The following is a 22,262-nucleotide window of genomic DNA, read 5'->3' as shown; positions in this document are numbered from 1 at the left end:
CTGGCATTAGACAACTTGTTATCAACAAAAACCCCTAGATCCTTCTCCATTAAGGAAACCCCCAACACACTACCATTCAGTAGATAGTTTGCATTTATATTATTTCTACCAAAGTGCATAACTTTGCACTTATCAACATTGAACCTCATTTTCCAGTTTGCTGCCCAGTTCTCTAATTTTGTCAAATCGCTCTGCAAAGCAGCAGCATCCTGCATGGAACTTATAGTTTTGCACAATTTAGTGTCATCAGCAAAAATAGAAACAGTACTGTCTATGCCCACCTCCAGGTCATTAATAAACAAGTTAAAAAGCAAAGGCCCAAGGACTGACCCCTGCGGTACTCCACTAACCACACTGGTCCAATTAGAAAATGTTCCATTTACAACCACTCTTTGTAATCTATCCTTCAGCCAGTTCTCTATCCAATTACAAATATTATGTTCTAGGCCAATATTCCTTAATTTGATCATTAACCTTCTGTGAGGTACTGTATCAAACGCTTTAGCAAAGTCCAAGTAGATGACATCAACTGCCATTCCAGCATCGAGGTTCCTGCTCACCTCCTCATAAAAGGCGACTAAATTAGTCTGGCAAGATCTGTTACGCATAAAACCATGCTGGCACAAACTAATAGTATTGTGAACTGCAATGTATTCAAGTACCCTATCCCTTATTACCCCTTCCAAAAGTTTTCCTACTACTGATGTCAGACTAACAGGCCTATAGTTTTCAGGCTGAGAACGGGATCCCTTTTTAAATAACGGCACCACATTAGCAATCCGCCAGTCTCTTGGCACCATGCCCGACCTCAATGAATCCTGAAAAATTAAGTGAAGAGGTTTGGCAATCACAGCGCTCAGCTCATTTAATACCCTGGGATGAATCCCATCCGGCCCTGGACCTTTGTTTACCTTTACATGTTCAAGTCTCTTTTGAATTTCCTCCCGAGTGACCCACGCGTCAGTAGCTAAATTACTAGAACTGGGCATATTTAAAGGGAAGCCTTCATTATCTGGCTCCTCAGATGTATAGACAGATGAAAAATAAGAGTTCAAAATTTCAGCTTTTTCCCCATTCTCATCAACCAACTTACCCCCCCGTGATAATAAAGTTCCCACCCCTTCTTGCTTCATTTTTTTACTATTCACATAATTAAAAAATAATTTAGGATTCTTTTTACTCCTAGCAGCAATATCCCTTTCCATTTCTATTTTAGCTTGCTTGATAGCTTTTTTGCATGCTTTATTTGCTTCCTTGTACCTGATGAAAGTTTCTGCTGTCCCAGCTAACTTGAATGCCCTAAAAGCACGTTTTTTTCTTACCAACCTCGACAATAACACTTTTATTCAGCCATAAAGGTTTTGCTTTGCGATGCCTCTCCTTGCTTACAAGGGGGATATACTGTTGTGTATACCTACAAAGCAATGTTTTAAAGATGTTCCATTTTCCTTCTGTGTCTAACCCCATGAAAAGCCTTTCCCAGTTGACACATTGCAGAGATGCCCTTATACTGGCAAAGTCTGCACGTCTAAAATTGAGCGTATTAGTTACTCCCTTATAGCGCTGTCTCTGCAGCATTATCTCAAAGGAGACCATGTTGTGATCACTGTTCCCCAAATGCTCACCCACACAAATGTTAGAGATGAGTTCATTATTATTAGAAATCACCAGGTCCAAAATAGCGTCATTCCTAGTGGGTTCTTGAACTGCCTGAAATAAAAAGTTGTCATTTAGCATATTTACAAACCTACTAGCTTTTTCTGACTTAGCCACCCCATTACTCCAGTCAATGTCCGGATAATTAAAGTCCCCCATAACAACAACTTGACCTAGTTTTGAAGCCTCCTCCATTTGCAACAATAGCTGGGCCTCATCCCCCTCATCTATACGGGGTGGTTTATAGCATACACCAATGATCATTTTCTTTGTGACCTTCAGCCCTACAGAAATTTCTACCCAAAGAGATTCGACGTTTTCATTGGTAATGTCTTTATTACATGGCTTTAAGTCTGACTTTACGTAAAGACAAACCCCTCCACCCTTTTTAATCTCTCTGTCCCTCCTAAAAAGTGTATAACCATTTAAATTCGCAGCCCAGTCGCATTTATCATCCCACCAGGTCTCAGTGATACCTATTAAATCATAATTTTCAATACATGCAATAGCTTGCAGCTCCCCTAATTTACCCGACAAGCTACGCGCATTAGCCAGCATGCAGCGGAGATTTTTACTTCTCCCTCTGATGTTTACATTAGCTAAGGGAGAATTAGAGCTAAGGCAATTTTGAGACTGCTTTCCTTGTAACGGAAGCTCCTTATCTGATAAACTATATGCCCCCCTCACTCCTCCCCCACAACCCTTTGCTAGTCCCCCTACCCCGTCTACACTAATTTTCCCATGGAATTCTAGCTCACCCACCCCCCCCTTGTCTAGTTTAAACACTCCTCCAACCTCTTAACCATTCTCTCCCCTAGCACAGCAGACCCCCTTCCATTGAGTTGCAATCCGTCAGGGCTGTATAGATTGTACCCCAAGGAAAAGTCAGCCCAGTGCTCTAGGAACCCAAACCCTTCCTTCCTACACCAAGACTTTAGCCACGCATTTAGCTCCCTAAGCTCCCGCTGTCTCCCTAAACTTGCACGTGGCACCGGCAAAATTTCCGAAAAAATGACATTGGAGGACCTTTGCCTAATCTTAGAGCCTAGATCCCTGAACTCACTCTTTAAAGTCCCCCACCTACCGTTCATTTTGTCGTTAGTACCGATATGTACCAAGACAGCCGGGTCATGCCCAGCCCCTCCCAATAATGTGTCAACCCGATCAACCACATGCCGAACCCTGGCACCAGGAAGACAGCAAACTGTCCGGTTGAAGCGATCCGCTTGACAGATTACCCTGTCCACTTTCCTAATGATCGAATCCCCTATAACCACCATCTGTTTAGGCCTAGCTCTGCTCTCCTCCCCACCACTACTAGTGAAACTGGTCTCCCGGCTGTTAGAGAGATCAGCCTCACCTAGAACCGCCAATCCAGAGTTCACACTCCCATCTTCTTCACACAATCTGGCAAATCTGTTGGGATGCGCAAACCCTGGAGCAGCCTCCCTTTTCCTTTTCCCCACACTAGATTTTCTAACTGTCACCCAGCTTACTGCCCTATCATCCTTTTGCTGTTCCCCTCCCCCCCTACTATCTGACCCCACTAGTTCTATCTGATACCCATGGGATACACTCTAATTTTCTAGTGACAGCATGGGTAACTTGTTGAACTACAACACTCAAATCGCACAGACAGCCTTTTGAGCCCTGACATCTTATCTTGTAGAATGTCCTATCTAAGTTTTGTTGTCTGAAGCAAAACAAAGGAATAATGTTGTTTCATCTATGCAGATATACACTATATGTTAGTGGGAAGTAATCTTTCTGGAAATACACAGTAACCATGAGGTTAACTGAAGAATGAACACCTAAATTTAACTCCACCTCCTGCCCTAATTTTAATCCTCAGTTTCCTTTTAGTGTCCTTTGAAGAAAGATGGACACCTAGGGGGAGATTTATGAAGACACAAACGTATTCCTGCCGATTTTTTTGCGCTTGCGCGACTTTTTCTCTAGCAGTCGTCTGTGGGACACAGGGACCATGGGGTATAGTAGGTACCAGCAGGAGGCAGGACACTAGAATAGGAAGAAGAGGTCTAACCCCTCCTCCCTGCTGATATACCCCCTTGTACTTCCTGCCTTAGCCAGTTTTTTTTCTAGTGCCCCACAAGGAGACAGGATCTCTACTGCCCTACCTAACTCTGCCAGCCTGCCACCGTTTGTTTTCCAAAATTCCAGCTGAGACTACTTCCCAGGCCCAGGAACCTACGCCTCCAGTCCAAACCGAGGAACCAAGGGACGGGCCTTCTCCCGCGGAAACACACGCAATACAGCCACAGCCAACGGTTTCCAACCAGGAACCTCCATCATGGGCTGTCTCTCTTTCTACAGGCATTCCCAAATTGGCAGCATGCCTGGACAAACTGTTGGACAAGTTGGATCGGGAGGACGCAGACCCCCGAACCAAATCCCTTAAACGTCACGTGCCGACTCACACTGAAGAATACATTGATTCTGATTCACCTCAGCCCTCGGCCACTTGGGAATCCCTAAGCGAAGGGGAAATTTCAGATGAAGATGACCTTGCCGAAGCTGAGGAAACGTCTAAAACCCCATTGGAAGCAGTAGACTCCCTTATTGCGGCAGTCATATCCTGCCTTGACCTCAAGGCGCCAGAGGCTCAGACTTCGGCGCAATCCCTATTCAAGCGCCAGAAGAAGCTCTTATCCACGTTTCCCACTCACGAACAGTTGGATAGTATCATCCAGTCAGAGTGGGATCACCCAGAGAAGCGCTTCCAAGCCACTAGGCGGTTTCAGGGCTCATATCCGTTTCCTCAGGAATCTCTTCACAAGTGGTCCACTCCACCATCTGTGGATGCACCTGTCTCACGCCTCTCCAAGAACACTGCCCTTCCGGTCCCCGACTCCTCCTCTTTCAAGGACTCCATGGACAAAAAGACGGAAGGGTTCCTCAGAGCCGCATACACAGCGTCCGGGGAAAGTCTGAGACCCGTCTTCGCATCGGCGGGGGTAGCAAGGGCCATCCAATCCTGGTCTACCTCTTTAATTGATGGCATAAACTCTGGTGCCCCTAGACAAGAACTGGCAACCCTGGCATCCCAAATCAAGGACGCCACGAATACCTCTGCGAAGCATCCCTTGATGCGGTCCAAGCCATCAGTCGAACATCGGCACTATCGGTGGCGGCACGCCGTTCCCTGTGGCTCAAACTGTGGTCGGCCGACCTCTCGTCCAAGAAATCGCTTACCACCATTCCATTCAAGGGTAAACTCCTGTTTGGCCCAGATCTGGACAAAATTATCAGTCAGGCTACCGGGGGAAAGAGCACTCTACTTCTGCAACCAAGGACCCGTACCTCCTTTCGTCGAGGACGCTTCTTTCGCACAAGGCCATCCAAGGCACCACCCTCTAGGGATTACCAATCCCAGAATTCGAGCAAGCCCAGATTCCAAGGCCGTCCCAAGTACTCATAGCAAAACAAAAAGCCTCAAGCCAAACCCTCCGATAAGTCCTCCACAGCATGACTACCTTCCACTAGAAGATCACACACCGGTCGGAGGCAGGCTTCGCCTTTTCCGAGACGAGTGGCTTCGCCTCACCACAGACACGTGGGCACACGACATAATCACCTCAGGTTATCGTCTCGAATTCATGTCCGGACCACCGAATCATTTCTTCTTTCTATCATCCAGGACCTGTTGGAGGAAAGAGTCATTGTTCCGGTTCCACCCAGCGACAAGTTTCGCGGCTTCTATTCCAACCTTTTCATTGTCCCAAAAAAGGACGGATCCTTCCGACCCGTCCTGGACCTGAAGCATCTAAACGTCTTCATTCGTGCCTCGCGGTTCAAGATGGAATCCCTACGGTCAGTGATTGCAGTCATGAACCCCTACGAATTCCTGGTGGCCCTGGACATCAAAGACGCATACCTGCATGTGCCCATTTTCCCTCCCCATTGGAAGTTTTTGCGCTTTGCGGTCAAAAACAAACACTTCCAGTTCACCGCACTTCCCTTCGGCCCCCCGAATATTCACCAAGATCATGTCGGCAGCCTCTCTGAGATCCAGGGGAGTCTCCATCACTCCCTACCTGGACGATTTACTGCTCAAAGCTCCCTCTCGTCCAGCAGCCACATCCCAGCTCTCACTAGTCATGGACACCCTGACCACCCTGGGATGGAAGATCAACATACCAAAATCCCGGCTAACGCCAGCCCAACGCATGCCCTTCCTAGGGATGCTCTTCGACACGGCGCAGCAGAGGGTCTACCTCCCGCCGGAAAAGATTGGCAGAATCCAGAGCCTAGTCCGCCAGCTCATCCACACCCCTCAGCCCTCCATCAGGTTTGCCATGCAAGTGCTGGGGTCTCTATAGAAGCAGTTCCCTTCTCCCAGTTCCACCTAAGGACTCTACAGTGGAACATTCTGGATCAATGGAACCGCAACTCCCTCTCCCAGCCAATCAAACTGTTACCCAGTACAAGAGTGGGCCCTGTCTTGGTGGCTCAACCCGACTCACCTGGAGAAGGGACGCTCCCTACAGGAACCACAGTGGATTATCCTAACCACGGACGCCAGCCTCCAGGGTTGGGGCGCAGTACTGGGACAACTCTCAGCCCAGGGAACCTGGACAGCAGCAGAATCCCGACTTCCAATCAATATTTTGGAAATCAGAGCGGTACACCTAGCTCTATGCCATTGGCAGAACCGACTCACAGGGCGCGACATCAAGATACAATCGGACAACACAACCACGGTTGCATACCTAAACCACCAGGGGGGACCCAAGAAGTCGGCAAGCCCTCAAAGAGGTCAGTCGCATCCTAACATGGGCAGAAGCAAGAGACGTCCGGCTAACCGCAATCTACATTCCGGGACTCGAGAACTGGCAGGCAGACTATCTCGGCCGTTAAAGGATCGATCCAGGGGAATGGGCCCTGAAGCCCAAGATCTTCCAAGACATCGTGGACCTATGGGGTCTTCCGGAAGTAGACCTCATGGCCTCTCGTCAGAACCGGAAGGTGACACGATTCATGTCCAGATGTCGAGACCCTCTAGCATTAGCAGCGGATGCTCTGACGGCCACGTGGGACTTCGACCTGGCTTACGTCTTCTTCTCCGAAAAATCAGATCCGAAAGATGCACAGTCATACTCATAGCTCCACATTGGCCCAGAAGAGCCTGGTTCACCGAGCTGGTGGCCCTCAGCAGAGCAGATCCGTTGCCTCTACCTCTCACTCCCGACCTTCTCACTCAAGGGCCAATCCTCCACCCCGATCTAGCCTTCCTGAATTTGACGGCGTGGCGATTGAGTCGTTAGTCCTTGCCCGAAAAGGGTTTTCCCAAGATGTCATATGCACCCTTATGGCGGCAAGAAAGCCCGTCTCATCTAAGACCTACCATTGCGTATGGAAAACGTACAGTGACTGGTTCAGTCTGACAGGAAACTCCTTCCAGGACCTATCAGTCCCCCGACTACTATCCTTTCTGCAGTCAGGCCTGGACAAGGGCCTCTCACTGAGCTCCTTAAAATCTCAAATCTCCGCTCTCTCCATCCTTTTCCAACAACGGCTCGCCATCCTTCCCGACGTTGCCACATTCATCCAAGGGGTATCACACATTTGCCCCCCCTACCGAGAACCCCTGCCGCCATGGGATCTCAACCTGGTCCTATCAGCACTGCAAGTTCCTCCATTCGAGCCACTAGCCACCATTCCACTAGCCTGGTTGACCTGGAAGACTGTTTTCCTACTGGCCATTGCTTCAGCTCGCAGAGTGTCGGAAATTAGCGCACTCTCCAGTCAGCATCCATTTCTGATATTTCACGCGGATCGAGCAGTTCTACGAACCCTCCAATCCTTCGTTCCCAAGGTTGTTTCGACCTTCCACATCAATCAGGACATCACCATTCCTTCGTTCTGTCCTCATCCAGCATCTCCCAAAGAGGTGGCCTTGCACTCCCTGGACCCGGTGAGGGCCCTCAAATTCTACTTGCACCGCACCCAGGACATATGAGCGACGACCTCTCTATTTATCCTTCATTCAGGAAAACGAAAAGGTCACCAGGCATCTAAGACCACCATATCTCGCTGGATACGGGAAACCATACGAAGAGCCTGCATCACCCGTAGGGAGATCTCCCCCCATACAAATCACGGCGCACTCCACCAGGGGCATAGGCACCTCCTGGGCCTTCAGCAACAGAGCCTCAGCCGAACAGGTTTGCAGGGCCGCTACTTGGTCCTCCATCCATTCCTTCACTAAATTCTACCAATTTGAGGTATTTGCAGCATCTGACGCGCACTTTGGTAGAAAAGTTCTACAAGCGGCAGTCAATTAAACCTTAACCTATCAGACCGCTTCTCCCACCCTGAATTACGGGACAGCTCTGGTATGTCCCCATGGTCCCTGTGTCCCACAGACGACTGCTAGAGAAAAGGAGATTTAGTGATACTCACCGTTAAATCCTTTTCTCTCAGGAAGTCTGTGGGATACAGGGCTTCCCCCCCTGGAAGCGGAAATCACCTGAACTTCTCTCTGCCTACATGTATATAGTTACTAGTTATTCGTTACCTTGATGGTTCTTGTTGACAAAACTGGCTAAGACAGGAAGTACAAGGGGGTATATCAGCAGGGAGGAGGGGTTAGGCCTCTTCTTCCTATTCTAGTGTCCTGCCTCCTGCTGGTACCTACTATACCCCATGGTCCCTGTGTCCCACAGACTTCCTGAGAAAAAAGGATTTAACGGTGAGTATCACAAAATCTCCTTTTCGTACGCCTGCGCAACTTTTTCGTACGCTTGCGTGACTTTTTCGTATGCTAGCGCGAAAAATTCGGAAAGGTTCTGCCGCTGTTTACAATCGTTTGGTACGAAAATTTCGGGACTTTCGGATCGCCAATACGATATTATCGTGACTAATACGATTTATTCGTAAGCATTTTCGTGATATTTGTGATCTTCAGAAATTATCGTATCCAATCCGAATTTTTCCCATTCGGGATTCGAACTTTTGTTTTAATGAATCGGTCCCCTAGTGCGGCTCTGGGTGCAGTGGGCAGGACCATGGTCCAAAGGTCATGCCACCTAGGGGCCATAAACTTGTTCCAGAGCCCCTCCAGCCACAGAATTGGCTTCTGTTTCTATGAAGCACATTTGATCTGACTTGGACAGTCCCTTTCCACTCTACGTAGTCCTACAGGCATCAGCACCTATCCTCTAGGACTAATGGTTTTCGGTCCACCGAGGTGTGCTGCGGCTAAGCCACCAGAGCAACCACAAGGACTGTGCATGTTTTATGGCTGGCAGTTAAGTATATTACTGTCTTGGCTAACAACAACAGGGCCAAAAGGTGTCAAAAGCGACCATTGCAAAGTGGATTCATTCCACTCATGGCCTACTACTTTAGGCGCAGGCCACCACCAGTCAAGTTCCATGTTCGCTCACTTTGCACTTTTAGTATTTCCTGGGCTATGAGACGCCACAGGGCTCATTTACAGCTGCAACTGCAGTTATGGTTGAGCACAAACAATACCATTTATTAAAGGTCCTCAAATTCAAAGTTTCTTCCACTTAGTTGTGCATAGCCCAGCTGTGTCCATCCCACCTCTTCTTGCAAATTGTGCGAATTGCACCTATTAATGCTGGGGAACCTAGGAGGTACTGCCACCTTAAATGTGGCTGTAGCTTAAGGGTCCTCACAGCAGTCATTAGACAAAGCACCTAAAGAATTCAGTTCAATAATGCATTTAATAAGAGCGGCCAGGTTAACATGCATTATCACATGTTGTATAAAATAATGAAATAGTACTTTGAAGTTTTGTAGTAGAAGGCAATGGCTGACATTTTTTTTAACATTCCTCAGGTATTCCAGCACAGATACCTTCTATGTCTGCAACGGGGTCTGATTCTAGCGTGCTCCAACCTCAGGTGACATCCTCTCCATACCCACCACTTCCAGTTTCAGTGCCAGCAGTTAACCAGCCCTTACTGCCTTTACCTCAGACGCTGAGTGCTCTTCAGGACCCTCTCTATCCTGGCTTCCCTTTAAATGAAAAGGGGGAAAGAGCCACTGTACCGTCTTATTCATTCTGTAAGAATGGAGGCGATCTTCCTGATGGTAAGTATGGTGGCAATGTCCAAAAGCAATCAGATTTTGGACCAGGATTTATATAATGGTTACAATGGGCTTCATACATAGGAAATCCCCAACAGAAGCTTTGCTTTAAAGGAGAATTATAGGAGGAAATAAAGATTCACGGGCACTAGTCAAATATATTTTTTCTGCAGCCAAACAATCTATAGCGAAGGCCTGGACCTTTACTTGATATCAAAACTAGATTAGACAACTACCTAATTATGGAATGGCTCATCAGTATTGCCACTGGCAGATATAATACTTTTACAAAAATATGTGACCCATATATTGTATATAGAAGCTTAACTCCTGCTTCATTCCAATAATGGGCAACATTCAGCCCTTTCAAGCAAACTCCAGCGCACACAGCGTAATCTCCAGGAAATATTGTTATGTTTTTTTTTTTTTATTAAACTGACAATTTTTATTGGTTTTGCTAGTCATTGTGCATTACAACTTTGGCAGTAGTCTGCGTTATCAAAACTGTTATTAGGTGGCATCATGAGTAATGATACAGATATAGAAATAAAAAGAAATAGATAAAAAAAATTTTAAAAAAAAAGGTAAATAAGGAAAATAAAATACAATAACAAATAACAATGAAACACAGTATTGTAGCGGTTGGGCCCTATTGTTTTGGCAGAGTGGGGTTATATTCCTCTTATGCTTTTTGCCAGTTTCTGTGTTTGAAGGTATGTTACAGTGGTTAAGTTCTTATAGCCATGAATAGTTGGGGGTCGTTTTTATGGAGTAACCAGGGGAAATATGATTGTTAATTTATAAAGTCCCTCTGAAAAAATTTAAATTCATTAAACAGTTGGAGCAATATTTACAAATATGCTTTGATGATAAAATATGGTTAGATATGCTCCAAAATATGGTTAAATGCTCTCATAGTATTCTTGCACTTACATAGATACATAGTTAAGATGGATTAAAAAAAGACACACAGACCCATACCAACCTATGTATACACTCACACACATAAACTATATATACCAACATCAGTAACAATTGTAGATTTTAGTATCATAATAGCCTTGGATATTATGCTTGTTTAAGAAATCACCCAAGCTTCTTTTTATAGGCATTAACAGAATCTGCCATTACAACATCACTAGGAAAAGCATTCCACAACCTCACTGCCCTCACCATAAAAAAACACCTACACTGCTTCAAATGAAAGTTCTGTTCCTCTAAAGGGGGACTTCTGCTGTGCTGATCATTTTTATGAGGAAAAAGGACATCCCCTATCCTACCTATAATCCCCTCTAATGATTTGTACAGAGTAATCATGTTCCCTCGCAAGCGCCTTTTTTTCCAGAGAAAACAACCCCAACCTTGACAGTCTCCCCTCATAGTTTAAATCTTCCATCCCCTTTACCAGTTTAGTTGCACGTCTCTGCACTCTCTCCAGCTCATTAATATCTTTCTTAAGGACTGGAGCCCAAAACTGCACTGCATACTCAAGGTGAGGCCTTATCAGGGACCTATAAAGGGGCAAAATTATGTTTTCATCCCTTGAGTCAATGCCCTTTTTTATACAAGACAGCACTTTATTTGCTTTAGCAGCCACAGAATGACACTGCCTGGAATTAGACAACTTGTTATCTACAAAAACCCCTGAGATCCTTCTCAATTAAGGTTCCCCCCAACATGCTACAATTTAGCATATAACTTGCGTTTATATTATTTCTGCCAAAGTGCATAACTTTTTTTCATTATGTCATTGTTTTCCATTGTGCTTCACACAACAGTATACAGTGGAGGAAATAATTATTTGACCCCTCACTGATTTTGTAAGTTTGTCCAATGACAAAGAAATGAAAAGTCTCAGAACAGTATCGTTTCAATGGTAGGTTTATTTTAACAGTGGCAGATAGCACATCAAAAGGAAAATCGAAAAAATAACTTTAAATAAAAGATAGCAACTGATTTGCATTTCATTGAGTGAAATAAGTTTTTGAACCCTCTAACAAAAAAAGACTTAATACTTAGTGGAAAATCCCTTGTTTGCAAGCACAGAGGTCAAACGTTTCTTGTAATTGATGACCAAGTTTGCGCACATTTTAGGAGGAATGTTGGTCCCACTCCTCTTTGCAGATCATCTCTAAATCCCTAAGGTTTCGAGGCTGTCTCTGTGCAACTCTGAGCTTGAGCTCCCTCCATAGGTTTTCTATTGGATTAAGGTCCGGAGACTGACTAGGCCACTCCATGACCTTAATGTGCTTCTTCTTGAGCCACTCCTTTGTTGCCTTTGCTGTATGTTTTGGGTCATTGTCGTGCTGGAACTCCCATCCATGACCCATTTTCAGTTTCCTGGCAGAGAGAAGGAGGTTGTCGTTCAGGATTTCACGATACATGGCTCCGTCCATTTTCCCGTTAATGCGAATAAGTTGTCCTGTGCCCTTAGCAGAAAAACACCCCCAAAGCAAAATGTTTCCACCCCCATGCTTGACGGTGGGGACAGTGTTTTGGGGGTCATAGGCAGCATTTTTCTTCCTCCAAACACAGCGAGTTGAGTTAATGCCAAAGAGCTCTATTTTGGTCTCATCAGACCACAGCACCTTCTCCCAGTCACTCACAGAATCATTCAGGTGTTCATTGGCAAACTTCAGATGGGCCTGCACATGTGCCTTCTTGAGCAGGGGGACCTTGCGAGCCCTGCAGGATTTTAATCCATTGCGGTGTAATGTGTTTCCAATGGTTTTCTTGGTGACTGTGGTCCCTGCTAATTTGAGGTCATTAACTAACTCCTCCCGTGTAGTTCTAGGATGCTTTTTGACCTTTCTCAGAATCATTGACACCCCACGAGGTGAGATCTTGCGTGGAGCCCCACAGCGAGGTCGATTGATGGTCATTTTGTGCTCCTTCCATTTTCGAACAATCGCACCAACAGTTGTCACCTTCTCTCCCAGCTTCTTGCTAATGGTTTTGTAGCCCATTCCAGCCTTGTGCAGGTCTACAATTTTGTCTCTGACATCCTTGGACAGCTCTTTGGTCTTTCCCATGTTGGAGAGTTTGGAGTCTGCTTGATTGATTGATTCTGTGGACAGGTGTCTTTTCTACAGGTGACTAGTTAAGACAGGTGTCCTTAATGAGGTTGACTAATTGAGTAGAAGTGTCTAACCACTCTGTGGGAGCCAGAACTCTTAATGGTTGGTAGGGGTTCAAAAACTTATTTCACTCAATGAAATGCAAATCAGTTGCTATCTTTTATTTAAAGTTATTTTTTCGATTTTCCTTTTGATGTGCTATCTGCCACTGTTAAAATAAACCTACCATTGAAATGATACTGTTCTGAGACTTTTCATTTCTTTGTCATTGGACAAACTTACAAAATCAGTGAGGGGTCAAATAATTATTTCCTCCACTGTATATGCCCTTACATGTATTAATGAACCATGGAGGTTGTTACAGATAAATATTTCTTTTAAAACTCAGTTTTTCATTTGATTCTGTCATTATTGTGATTACTGTATTTCTAAATTCTCCGTATTCTGTGTGATTCTCATGCAAAGAATGTTAACATCCTTTAGATGGAAATAATATATCTCCTAATATAATTGGTCATGAATGACATGCATTTTCATTTTCTTTATCCTTTAGATAAAAGCATCCTTCGCTTCTTCTTCAACCTTGGTCTAAAGGTTAGTGTGGTAACAGTATTGTAATTTTCCTTATATGTCAGAATATTATGTGTCAATCTGACAAACAGCTCTATAGTTGTGCTTGACCTTAGAAACCATTATTTTTAATGATTGTATAATTGACGATAGCTTAGGATTACATTTATTTTAATAAGGCATAATTTTAGTTTGGTTTTATATTTTGGGAAAGCTACCATAAAAATTATTTTTAAATGATTTATTTCTGCAGGCATACACATATCCTATGTGGCCACCACATACTCATCTGTACCCTCTTCATCAAGCTTATTTAAATATGTGCAGGATGTATCCAAACATTCCTGTATATCCGCAAGGCTCTTGGGTCCAGGAAACATCTGAAAACCAAAGTGAAGTAGACCCTTCACTCCTTTCCCATCCCAGCGAAGTCAGAATGGAAAGTCAGGGTTCACAGCCTTTAACTGTATCATCTTCACCTGTCCAGGTCCCTGGCATTGTGGGTCAAATACCAAATCAGAGTGAATCTGGGGTAATTAACCAAGCCTTACACACAAATGTTGATTTTGAAGATCCAGCAACAAGCAAGACCATTTTTCCACAACCTCCATTTGCGCAAAGCTCGTACATGGGCGCTGTCCCAATTGCCACTCCTTATTTCCCTCACTTTTGGTATGGATACCCATACCAAGGGTATATCGAAAGTCCTGTGATAAGACATAATGTCTATATACCCCCTCAGGACAGAGATCTGCCAGAAAACCTTTCTTCAGAGGCTGTGGAAAATAATTCATCAAATCAAATAGCAATAAGGCAATCTCTGGATTTACAAGAACAATGCAAACCTGACCTGCCTCTTGCTTCTTCTACTGGTGGCACGGGTAGTGAGCTTATTTCTAATGCCTCCACAGTCCAGTCAGAGCAAAGGATGAATGTGAACATTCCACAAGTGCTCACTGGTCACAAGAGCCTTCCATCTAAGATGAAGGATAACCTGGTGCCCCCCTTGGCTTCAACACCAATAGAAACCAAGGAAACTGCTTATGGATCATCAGAAGACAAAGAACGGTCAGAAGTTAATGCAGTGGCTTTAGGAAGTACACAGGCAAATGTTTCTGAAGAGAAAGCACTTAGAGCCAGGGAAGAGAGCTCGGAGGATGAGAGGGAAGTGTCAAACATGTTGAGCAGTGGCAGATCAAAGAATTTTTATAGTCAGTCTTACAGTACTAGGAGGCCTAGAAGTGAAAAGTATTATCAGCCCAACCGAGGTGGTTACCAACATCCCAGAGGTGAAGAGGGCTGGAGAGGACAGAGAGGTAGAGATGATGGTTTTCAGCATCATCGGAGTTACAGGGGACGGCCTTATAGGAGACGGCCTATGGGGGACAGTTACAGAGCACAGCAAGAATAGCAATTGAGGGGGTGGATTTATTTTGTTCTATTTCACTGAAAAGTATGTTTAAAAGAAATTTAAAAAGTAAAATGCTTTTTTTTTTTGATTGAGTTCAAGGAAAGGGAAAGGTTTGAGTATTGGGGAGGTTGTAAAACCCCAATTTATATTTTTGGACATTTTGACTAGTTTGTACTGTGTTTGTTTTTTTTTTTTTTTCTTTAAAAGTGATGCTATTACAGTTAATAGACTTTGATATTTGAGAAATGTTTCGAATAAAGATATGACCACTGGGTCATGCTTCTTTCTTTAACTAGGAGTAGAGATATCATACGTAGTCCTTGTTGGAAGTGTAGGGTGTTGAGAATACATTTCTGCTGCAGAGGAGGCGGCTGTCTGCTACTCTTGGGGCACTGACCTTTCTCATGATATTATTGCCGTGGAAACTCTACTGGGACACCAAAAATATGTGTTCAATTGAGTGTATAAATGCCTTAGAGTTATATTGGGGTTCTTTTCTACAGGACCATCTAACTCTGGATTGTGCTTCCATTCCAAAGGCCTTTAACCTTGGGATCTTCAGACTCTGGTAACACAGAACTCAAAAAATGGACATCATTACTTCTTGTGATATGCTGTAAATTGCCAATAGTTTACTGAAGAAAAAATCTAAAACCTGAGGCTCCAGCTAATTTGTTTCTCCCAAATTACATATTGTTTTAATGTCTTTGTCAATCAATATTCTTTATACTTAATAACTCAAGTATATCCAACCTGTTACTGTTGAACTCTCTTCATTCCCAGTCAGCTATTGGCTCCTTCCTGACTGGGCATAATTGAAGTTGCAGTTTGGGGACAGATCGAATGACTGCAGGTTGGGAACTCTTGAGGTGACTAGTTGAGAAATTGGGCTATTAGAAATGGTAGTTACAGTTGTGTCGCAAGTATTTTATGCAAGGCTTTTGCAAGCACCTTGAAAAGCGCTTTCCTTGAAAGGGCAACTTTAGACTGAAAGAGATAGCTGCTAGCAATAACTAAGATTCAGGATTGAGTGACCATTCTTGTTCCTGCGCAAAGCAAGAGTTGATATGAACGATGCTACATTTTGCACTGACATACCTTACAGACTTTTCAACAAGGCGTGCAAGCACACCACCCATGTTTTTTATTAACAGCCGTGCTGGTAAAGACACACGTCATTGTTTTGCTTTTCAAGTTCTACAACAGGGATAGAAAACATTGGTCTCGCCACCCCCTTTTTTTAAGAAAAAGAGAAAAAAAAACTTTATGTAAGGTCCAATGTTGAACATCTCTGTTACAAACCTTTTAAGCTGCAGAGTTTAACATAACATTTTTGTTGGTGATTTATTTAATTGATGTTTTAGTTGTTACCTCTTCTTAATCTTGTTTTTTTTTTTTGCCTTGTGGTGGACTCTTGAATGTTATCCTTATCACTGCAAAATGTATGAAGCACTTGATACTTGATGGATCTTTTGTCCAACAGATGTTTTTCAGAAGTTGTAATGTGTTGTCATTTTAAATCATTTCTCTTGAGTGCAGTGTATATAGGGAAAAAGCCTGTTGCACCGTTATGTTTACAGATTCTTTTGTTTGTTTTTATCTCATTAATGCATACGGATTAAAAAAAATAGACATCCATCCATTGACCTGACATATGTGTATTCATGGTGACTTGCATATACGCCATGCAGTGGCAGAACCCACGGATGAAAACAGAGGGATATTGGATCAGCAAGTGGCCAACATACACATACTGTAAGTTTGTCATGAGCCCAATACAAAAATTCCTTTTTATTGAAGGACAAGGAAAGCTCAATTCACTTTGTGCTACTGTGCATGTCTAGGGCTGACGGGGAACCTGTTAAGATTTCTCAGGCTGGTGCAGTTTTTTACTAACAGGAGCACTGACCTGGGAAACAAACCTAGTGTTTTATTCTCTGGGGGGGTGCATAACATTTTATCACCCCCAAGTGAGGGCTTTCCTTTTCCGCTAAAGGTAAAAAGATTGTTTTTGAGGTAAACATCCCCAGGAAACAGTGTGTGTAAATGTATATTATATCTAATGAGAGACTCTCACAAGAACACGGACTGATATTGGCTGCTGATTTTCTTCACTGCATTGGCAACTTATTTTTCCATATGTAGGCGCTACAGTAAGCTTTTTCCCAATCAATATCTAATTGGAGTTCATTCAGTTTTCTGTAGGGCGGGGCAGAAAAACAGGTAATGAGTTGGAATTTTTAAAGGGGTTGTTCACCTTCAATGTCCATTTTTTTTTTTTGTTAAATATGTATATGGTACAGATTATTCTATTAATGTGAACTGTTAGATTTGTGAATGTTGTACAAAGGTGAACAACCTCTTTAAAGTCAGAATATGCTTCCAACACAGGCCCTACTTCTCATATAATAGTCAATTACACATGTAATAGGTATAAAAAGTCAAACTGGAATATCTAAGGCAGGGATCCCCAACCTTTTTTACTTGTGAGCCAAAGTCAAATATAAAAAGATTGGGGAGCAACACAAGCACCATAAAAGTTCATGGAGGTGCCAAATAAGGGCTAAGATTGGCTATTAGGGGCCTCTATGCACACTATCAGCTTACAGGGGGCTTTATTTGGTAGGAAATCTTGTTTTTATTCAACCAAAACTTGCCCCCAAGTCAGAAATTCAACAATAACTCCCTGGTTTGGGGGCACTGAGAGCAACATCCAAGGGGTTGGGGAGCAACATGTTGCCCCTGAGCTGGTTGGGGATCACTGATCTGAGGGATAATACAATACAGGCATTGGATCTATTACCCAGAAAGCTCCATTGACTCCATTTTAATCAAATAATCCAAAGTTTTAAAATTAATTTGCTTTTTCTCTGTTATCTTAAAACAGTAGCTTTCACTTGATCCCAGCTAAGATGTAATGAATCCATATTGTAGACAAACAATCTGTTGGGTTTATTAAAGATGTTATGTCATGGGAAAAACACAAATTTTTCAAAATCCGTCAATAGTGCTGCTCAAGCAGAATTCTGATCTGAAATCCGGTATTTAAAAGAGCAATTTTTTTTTTTTTTTATATCTCGTTTTGAAATTTCATGTGGGGCTAGTCGTGTTTGTTTCCCAGGTGCCCTCAGCTTCTGTGCTGCAAGTTGGAGTGGTATTACCCCCTCCCTTTCCCTCCCAGCAGCCGATCAGCAGAACAATGGGAAGGGAGCAAGACAGCAGCTCCCAGTAGATATCAGAATAGGACAATGAAAGGTTAATATAAATTAAAAGTAAGTCTAAAGGCATTCTTTTTAAGTACTTACTGCATATCTAAATTCCCAGATCCCTGCTTGCTTCTCTGAGATATGGTGCTGGCAGCCTACAGCAGTGTGAAGACTACAGTGATATCACTGAAATATCTCTTCCCTTCCTGTAGGTGCCAGCGGCAGCCTTCCTATTCTCTGAGCATGTGTGTCTCCTGTTCTGAGCTACACATGCCCACCAGCCAATCAGAAGCGGATCTGGCAGAGGGGAGGGGGGGAGGGAATGAAACACATGTGCAGTATGAAGCAAGGAGGGCAAGGAAGGGAGAATACCTTTTTAGAGATGGCTGCCTGTTCTAGAAAATGTGAAGTAAGTGTGACTGAGTAAATATTTGATTAGGTGAGCCAAAAAGTGTGGCGTTTTTACTCAACAATAGGAGGACTATTGGGCAGTATGCTTTTTAAATTTTGACTTGCATTCTCCTTTAATTGTAAGAAATCTAAGTCTGGCTTGGGACTCCTCCAGTTACATGGGAGTAGGAGAAAGAATAGGTTAGCTGAAAGCATTTCTAATGTGTAAAGGTGGCCATACATGCTAAGATCCGCTCTTTTAGCCCAGGTGGAAGTTAGAGGGAACCTTAAGCCAAAACAATTCCAGGTCTTTCAAGCACCACTTTCTTTATGGAAATTGTAGAATTGGGGATTGTCACTGAAAGGAGAAGGAAAGGTAAAAACTAGGTAAGCTTTATCAGAAAGGTCTATGTAAATACAGCCATAAGCACTTCCAGTAATGCTGCACTGAGTCCTCTATCAACAGAAAAAGGATTTCTTTTTTTTTTTTTTTTTTTTTTTTTTTTTTAAACATGATGTTCCAGTGTCTGAGTCCTCTCTCAGAAACAACCTTAATTCCTGGGGCCAGAGTCTGCTCAGTTCTCTCCTGTCTCCCCTTTCCTGCTCCCCCCTCCCACCAGAATGCTAATAACTACGTTAGGAATGTGTGATCTGAGCTATAACGGCTAGACTGCAGGCAGGAAGCTACTTTAAATGGCAGCTGCTATCTAAAGCAAACTGGAAAAAGCTTCTAAAGCGGTTTACTCAGGTATGGTAATGGTTTCTGCAGAATAAATATATTGTTCTAGGTGGCACTAATGTGGCAAATCTATTGGCAATAAAATGCCAAAATGACTTTCCTTTTCCTTTAAGCTTTTATTTGGTGGAATCTTTTCTTCCATCTATATGTACATTTCCTGTTCCACTGGCTGCCACACAACTCCAAAACACAATATACGCATGCCCATGGTTAAGAGTTGGCTAGGTGTTTTCATCAAACAAACCTTTGGTAACCCTGTACAAATAGTTCTATTTCAACTTAACCAGTCCACAGTCCATGTTTCCAAAAAGGCAGCTGGTTTGTATAGATGCTGTTCTGTATACCTCAGGTTGGGGGTGTTTGGTAAGAGGCCACAGGTAAGGCTTCCTCCTGATGGAACGTGCAACACCACTACTGTGCTGGCCAACCCTGCAGTCATATGAGCGTTTGCCTTTCTGGGCAGCATACAAGCAGTTGCCTTGGCTTTAACAGTTCCCCTTAAACAGGTTTTTTAAATTAACTTTCAGTATGATGTGGAGAGTAGTATTCTGAGTCAATCTCCATTAAAAAAGCACATATAAAAAGAATTTCAATTATCATCATTTTTGTTCAGCAGCTCTCCAGTTTGGCATTTTAGCAGCTATCTGGTTGCTAGGGTCCTTAACTAGGCAGTGGCTTGAATGAAAGACTAGTATATAAGTGGGAGAAGACCTGAATAGAAAAATAACTTGTAAAAAAGTAACAATTACAATGAAATTGAAGTCTCACAGAGTAATATATTTTTGGCTGCTGGGGTCACTTTAGAAATTTCAAAAAGCATTGCAATATGTTCCAAATTAGCCTCCAACCAACCAACTATTCTAGTTAGGTGGGGAAAGAACAAAGATTCAGGATCTATGGTATGACCTAGGATAGTGCTGTCCAACTTCTTTGGTACCAAGGGCCAGAATTTTTCTGGCCTACATGGTGGAGGGCAGATAATGGAAGCCAGTTTTGGCCACTCACCCCACCCTTTTTTTTTTTTTTTTTTAAAAAACAAAAAAAAACCCCATATTAACATAAACCGTTTTAATACCATATCCATATTAATGGCGGTAGCAGACCAAAAAGACAATCAGTTGATGCTCACTTAACATCATTCATATGTGAAAGAAATTAAGCTCATGTTGTTTTTAGACTTTCCTTCTCCTTTAATAGGACAGGCAGAGTATGGCACACACACAGGCAGCATAGGGCAAGCTGACTATGTGACACACAGGCAGCATAGGGCAGGCAGAGTATGGCACAGACAGTGTAGGGTAGGGCAGGCAGAGTATGGCACACACAAGCAGCATAGGGGATGGTACACACATGGAGCATAGGGCAGGCAGAGGCAGTGTAGGGTGAGTAGGCACACACTTAAAGTAAAGCTATTACCCCCCCCCAACAATGTAGGTCTTTATAAAAAATATATTGCATAAAAAAAGCTCATATGTAAAACTCTGCTTCATCTAAATAAACCATTTTCATAAAAATATTTTTCTCATAGTATGTACTGTTATTACTAAATAAAAAAAATTGCCATTTTAGGAATTAAGGGCCGCCTCCTGGGATCATAGGATTCACAGTGCACACAAACAATAAATGGACAGAGTTCTGCCTTTTGCTCCCACACTACTTCCTGTTACAGTTAGAGCTGCATTATTTCTGGTCAGGTGATCTCTGAGGGAGCACACAGCCCATCACTAAATGGGGGATCAAAAAAAAAAGAATATACAAGGGCAATATTTACTGATATATGAATATATATATATATTTTCATATTCCAGCTTAGTGTATATTATATTAAATGGCCTATTAAAAGGAATTTCACCTGTTGTGGTTGTGGATATACAATGATGGTGTCTGTTTCCTTAGCTTCAGGTCCCACAATAAAGCAAATTCCAGTAAATAAATGTGAAGAAACAGACGCTTATTCAGAAACTGTGCTGCTGTCTTCTTAATTAAGGGCATGAAGACGACCTTGAAGCTGGAAGACCCTGACAACAATTCTTAAATAAACAGCTCCACTAGATCAACATCAAAAGGGCTATCCCCATCCAGCTCTTAAACCTCTATAGCACCACTCATATTCAATTAATTTGCTTAAGTGTTGATTTTCTCTATACCTTCTGGGTGACTCGTTGAATTAAATTAGCTCACCCACTTAAGACAATACTTTAGATGAGCGAGACCTATGGCTCCTGGAGCTCATTATGCAAGTTATAAAAAAAAACACAAATAAGGCAATAAATAATTTACAGAAGTAGCAGCATGGCAGTAGGGTGCAGTACTGGGCAAACAAAGTAATTCCAAGTATTTTTTTAACCTTTGCACCAAATGGTCTCAGTCTTACATGCGCACTTGCATCTTCCATTGCCCATAATGGCAGCTTATTGTGTTTCTGCACCTGACCCCTGGCTATCAAGGGTCCCTCCAAGCTTATCACCTGCCAGCAGCCTTACAGCGCAGAGAGACAAGATCCATGTTGGAAAACACAGGGGAAAATCCAGTCTTCTTTGAGGGACAGAAAGAGAAAAAGAAGAGGTAAAGGGGCAGGGTTTTACTTTTAATGTCTTCCTGTCCTGCACTGTGAGGGGGTTAACCCATTAGTGCCCACTGCCATGCAGAAGGAAAGGAAAGTTGCAACTTCCAATAGTTCCGCTACCAATTCAACTATCTTGGAATGTAGAGTGCTGGCACTAGGTGGCAGCAGTTTGTCCACTGTAGGGGCGGCATGCAGCCCAGCTGCTTCTGCATACATTCGGGGAGCACTTGGGTGACTGGGTGTGCAGGAGATTTGACAGCTGTTTAAATCTCCCACGCACCAACTCTATAGTGCTTAGGTAACTGTACATGCATGGAGGAGAGTTGGGTGGGCACAAGGAACTGCTGGACTCCGGGCAATGCTAGTACAAAACAATCCAGATTGCTCTTCTGTGAGCACAGGTTGTTGGATGATATACAATTTGCATTATCTGGCTGAACCATTATTTATTGTCCTTTTAGGAGACTTTGTCCTACTTTGGGATGAATTCTAGCTGAATGGGTTGCATGTGAAATAGGGCTAAGAAACTATGGATAAATCCATGAGAGTATACCATTGCCTGGTATTG

General features: G+C 43.3%; 1 protein-coding gene across 1 annotated transcript in view; it reads left to right on the top strand.

Moving 5' to 3' along the window:
* Nucleotides 1–16,043, top strand: part of otud4 (OTU deubiquitinase 4) — a 43,095-nt gene extending 27,052 nt beyond the window's left edge. The window contains 3 exon segments of the mRNA NM_001079130.1: nucleotides 9,484–9,738; nucleotides 13,366–13,406; nucleotides 13,636–16,043. Of these exon segments, the coding sequence (NP_001072598.1) occupies nucleotides 9,484–9,738; nucleotides 13,366–13,406; nucleotides 13,636–14,793 (1,454 nt within the window). The 3' untranslated portion in view covers nucleotides 14,794–16,043.
* The last annotated feature ends 6,219 nt before the right edge of the window (nucleotides 16,044–22,262 follow it).

Source organism: Xenopus tropicalis, chromosome 1 (genome assembly GCF_000004195.4).
Source record: "Xenopus tropicalis strain Nigerian chromosome 1, UCB_Xtro_10.0, whole genome shotgun sequence".
NCBI lineage: Eukaryota > Metazoa > Chordata > Amphibia > Anura > Pipidae > Xenopus > Xenopus tropicalis.
The sequence above is the reverse complement of the archived record's forward strand: the minus strand, read 5'-3'. Positions and strand labels throughout refer to the sequence as shown.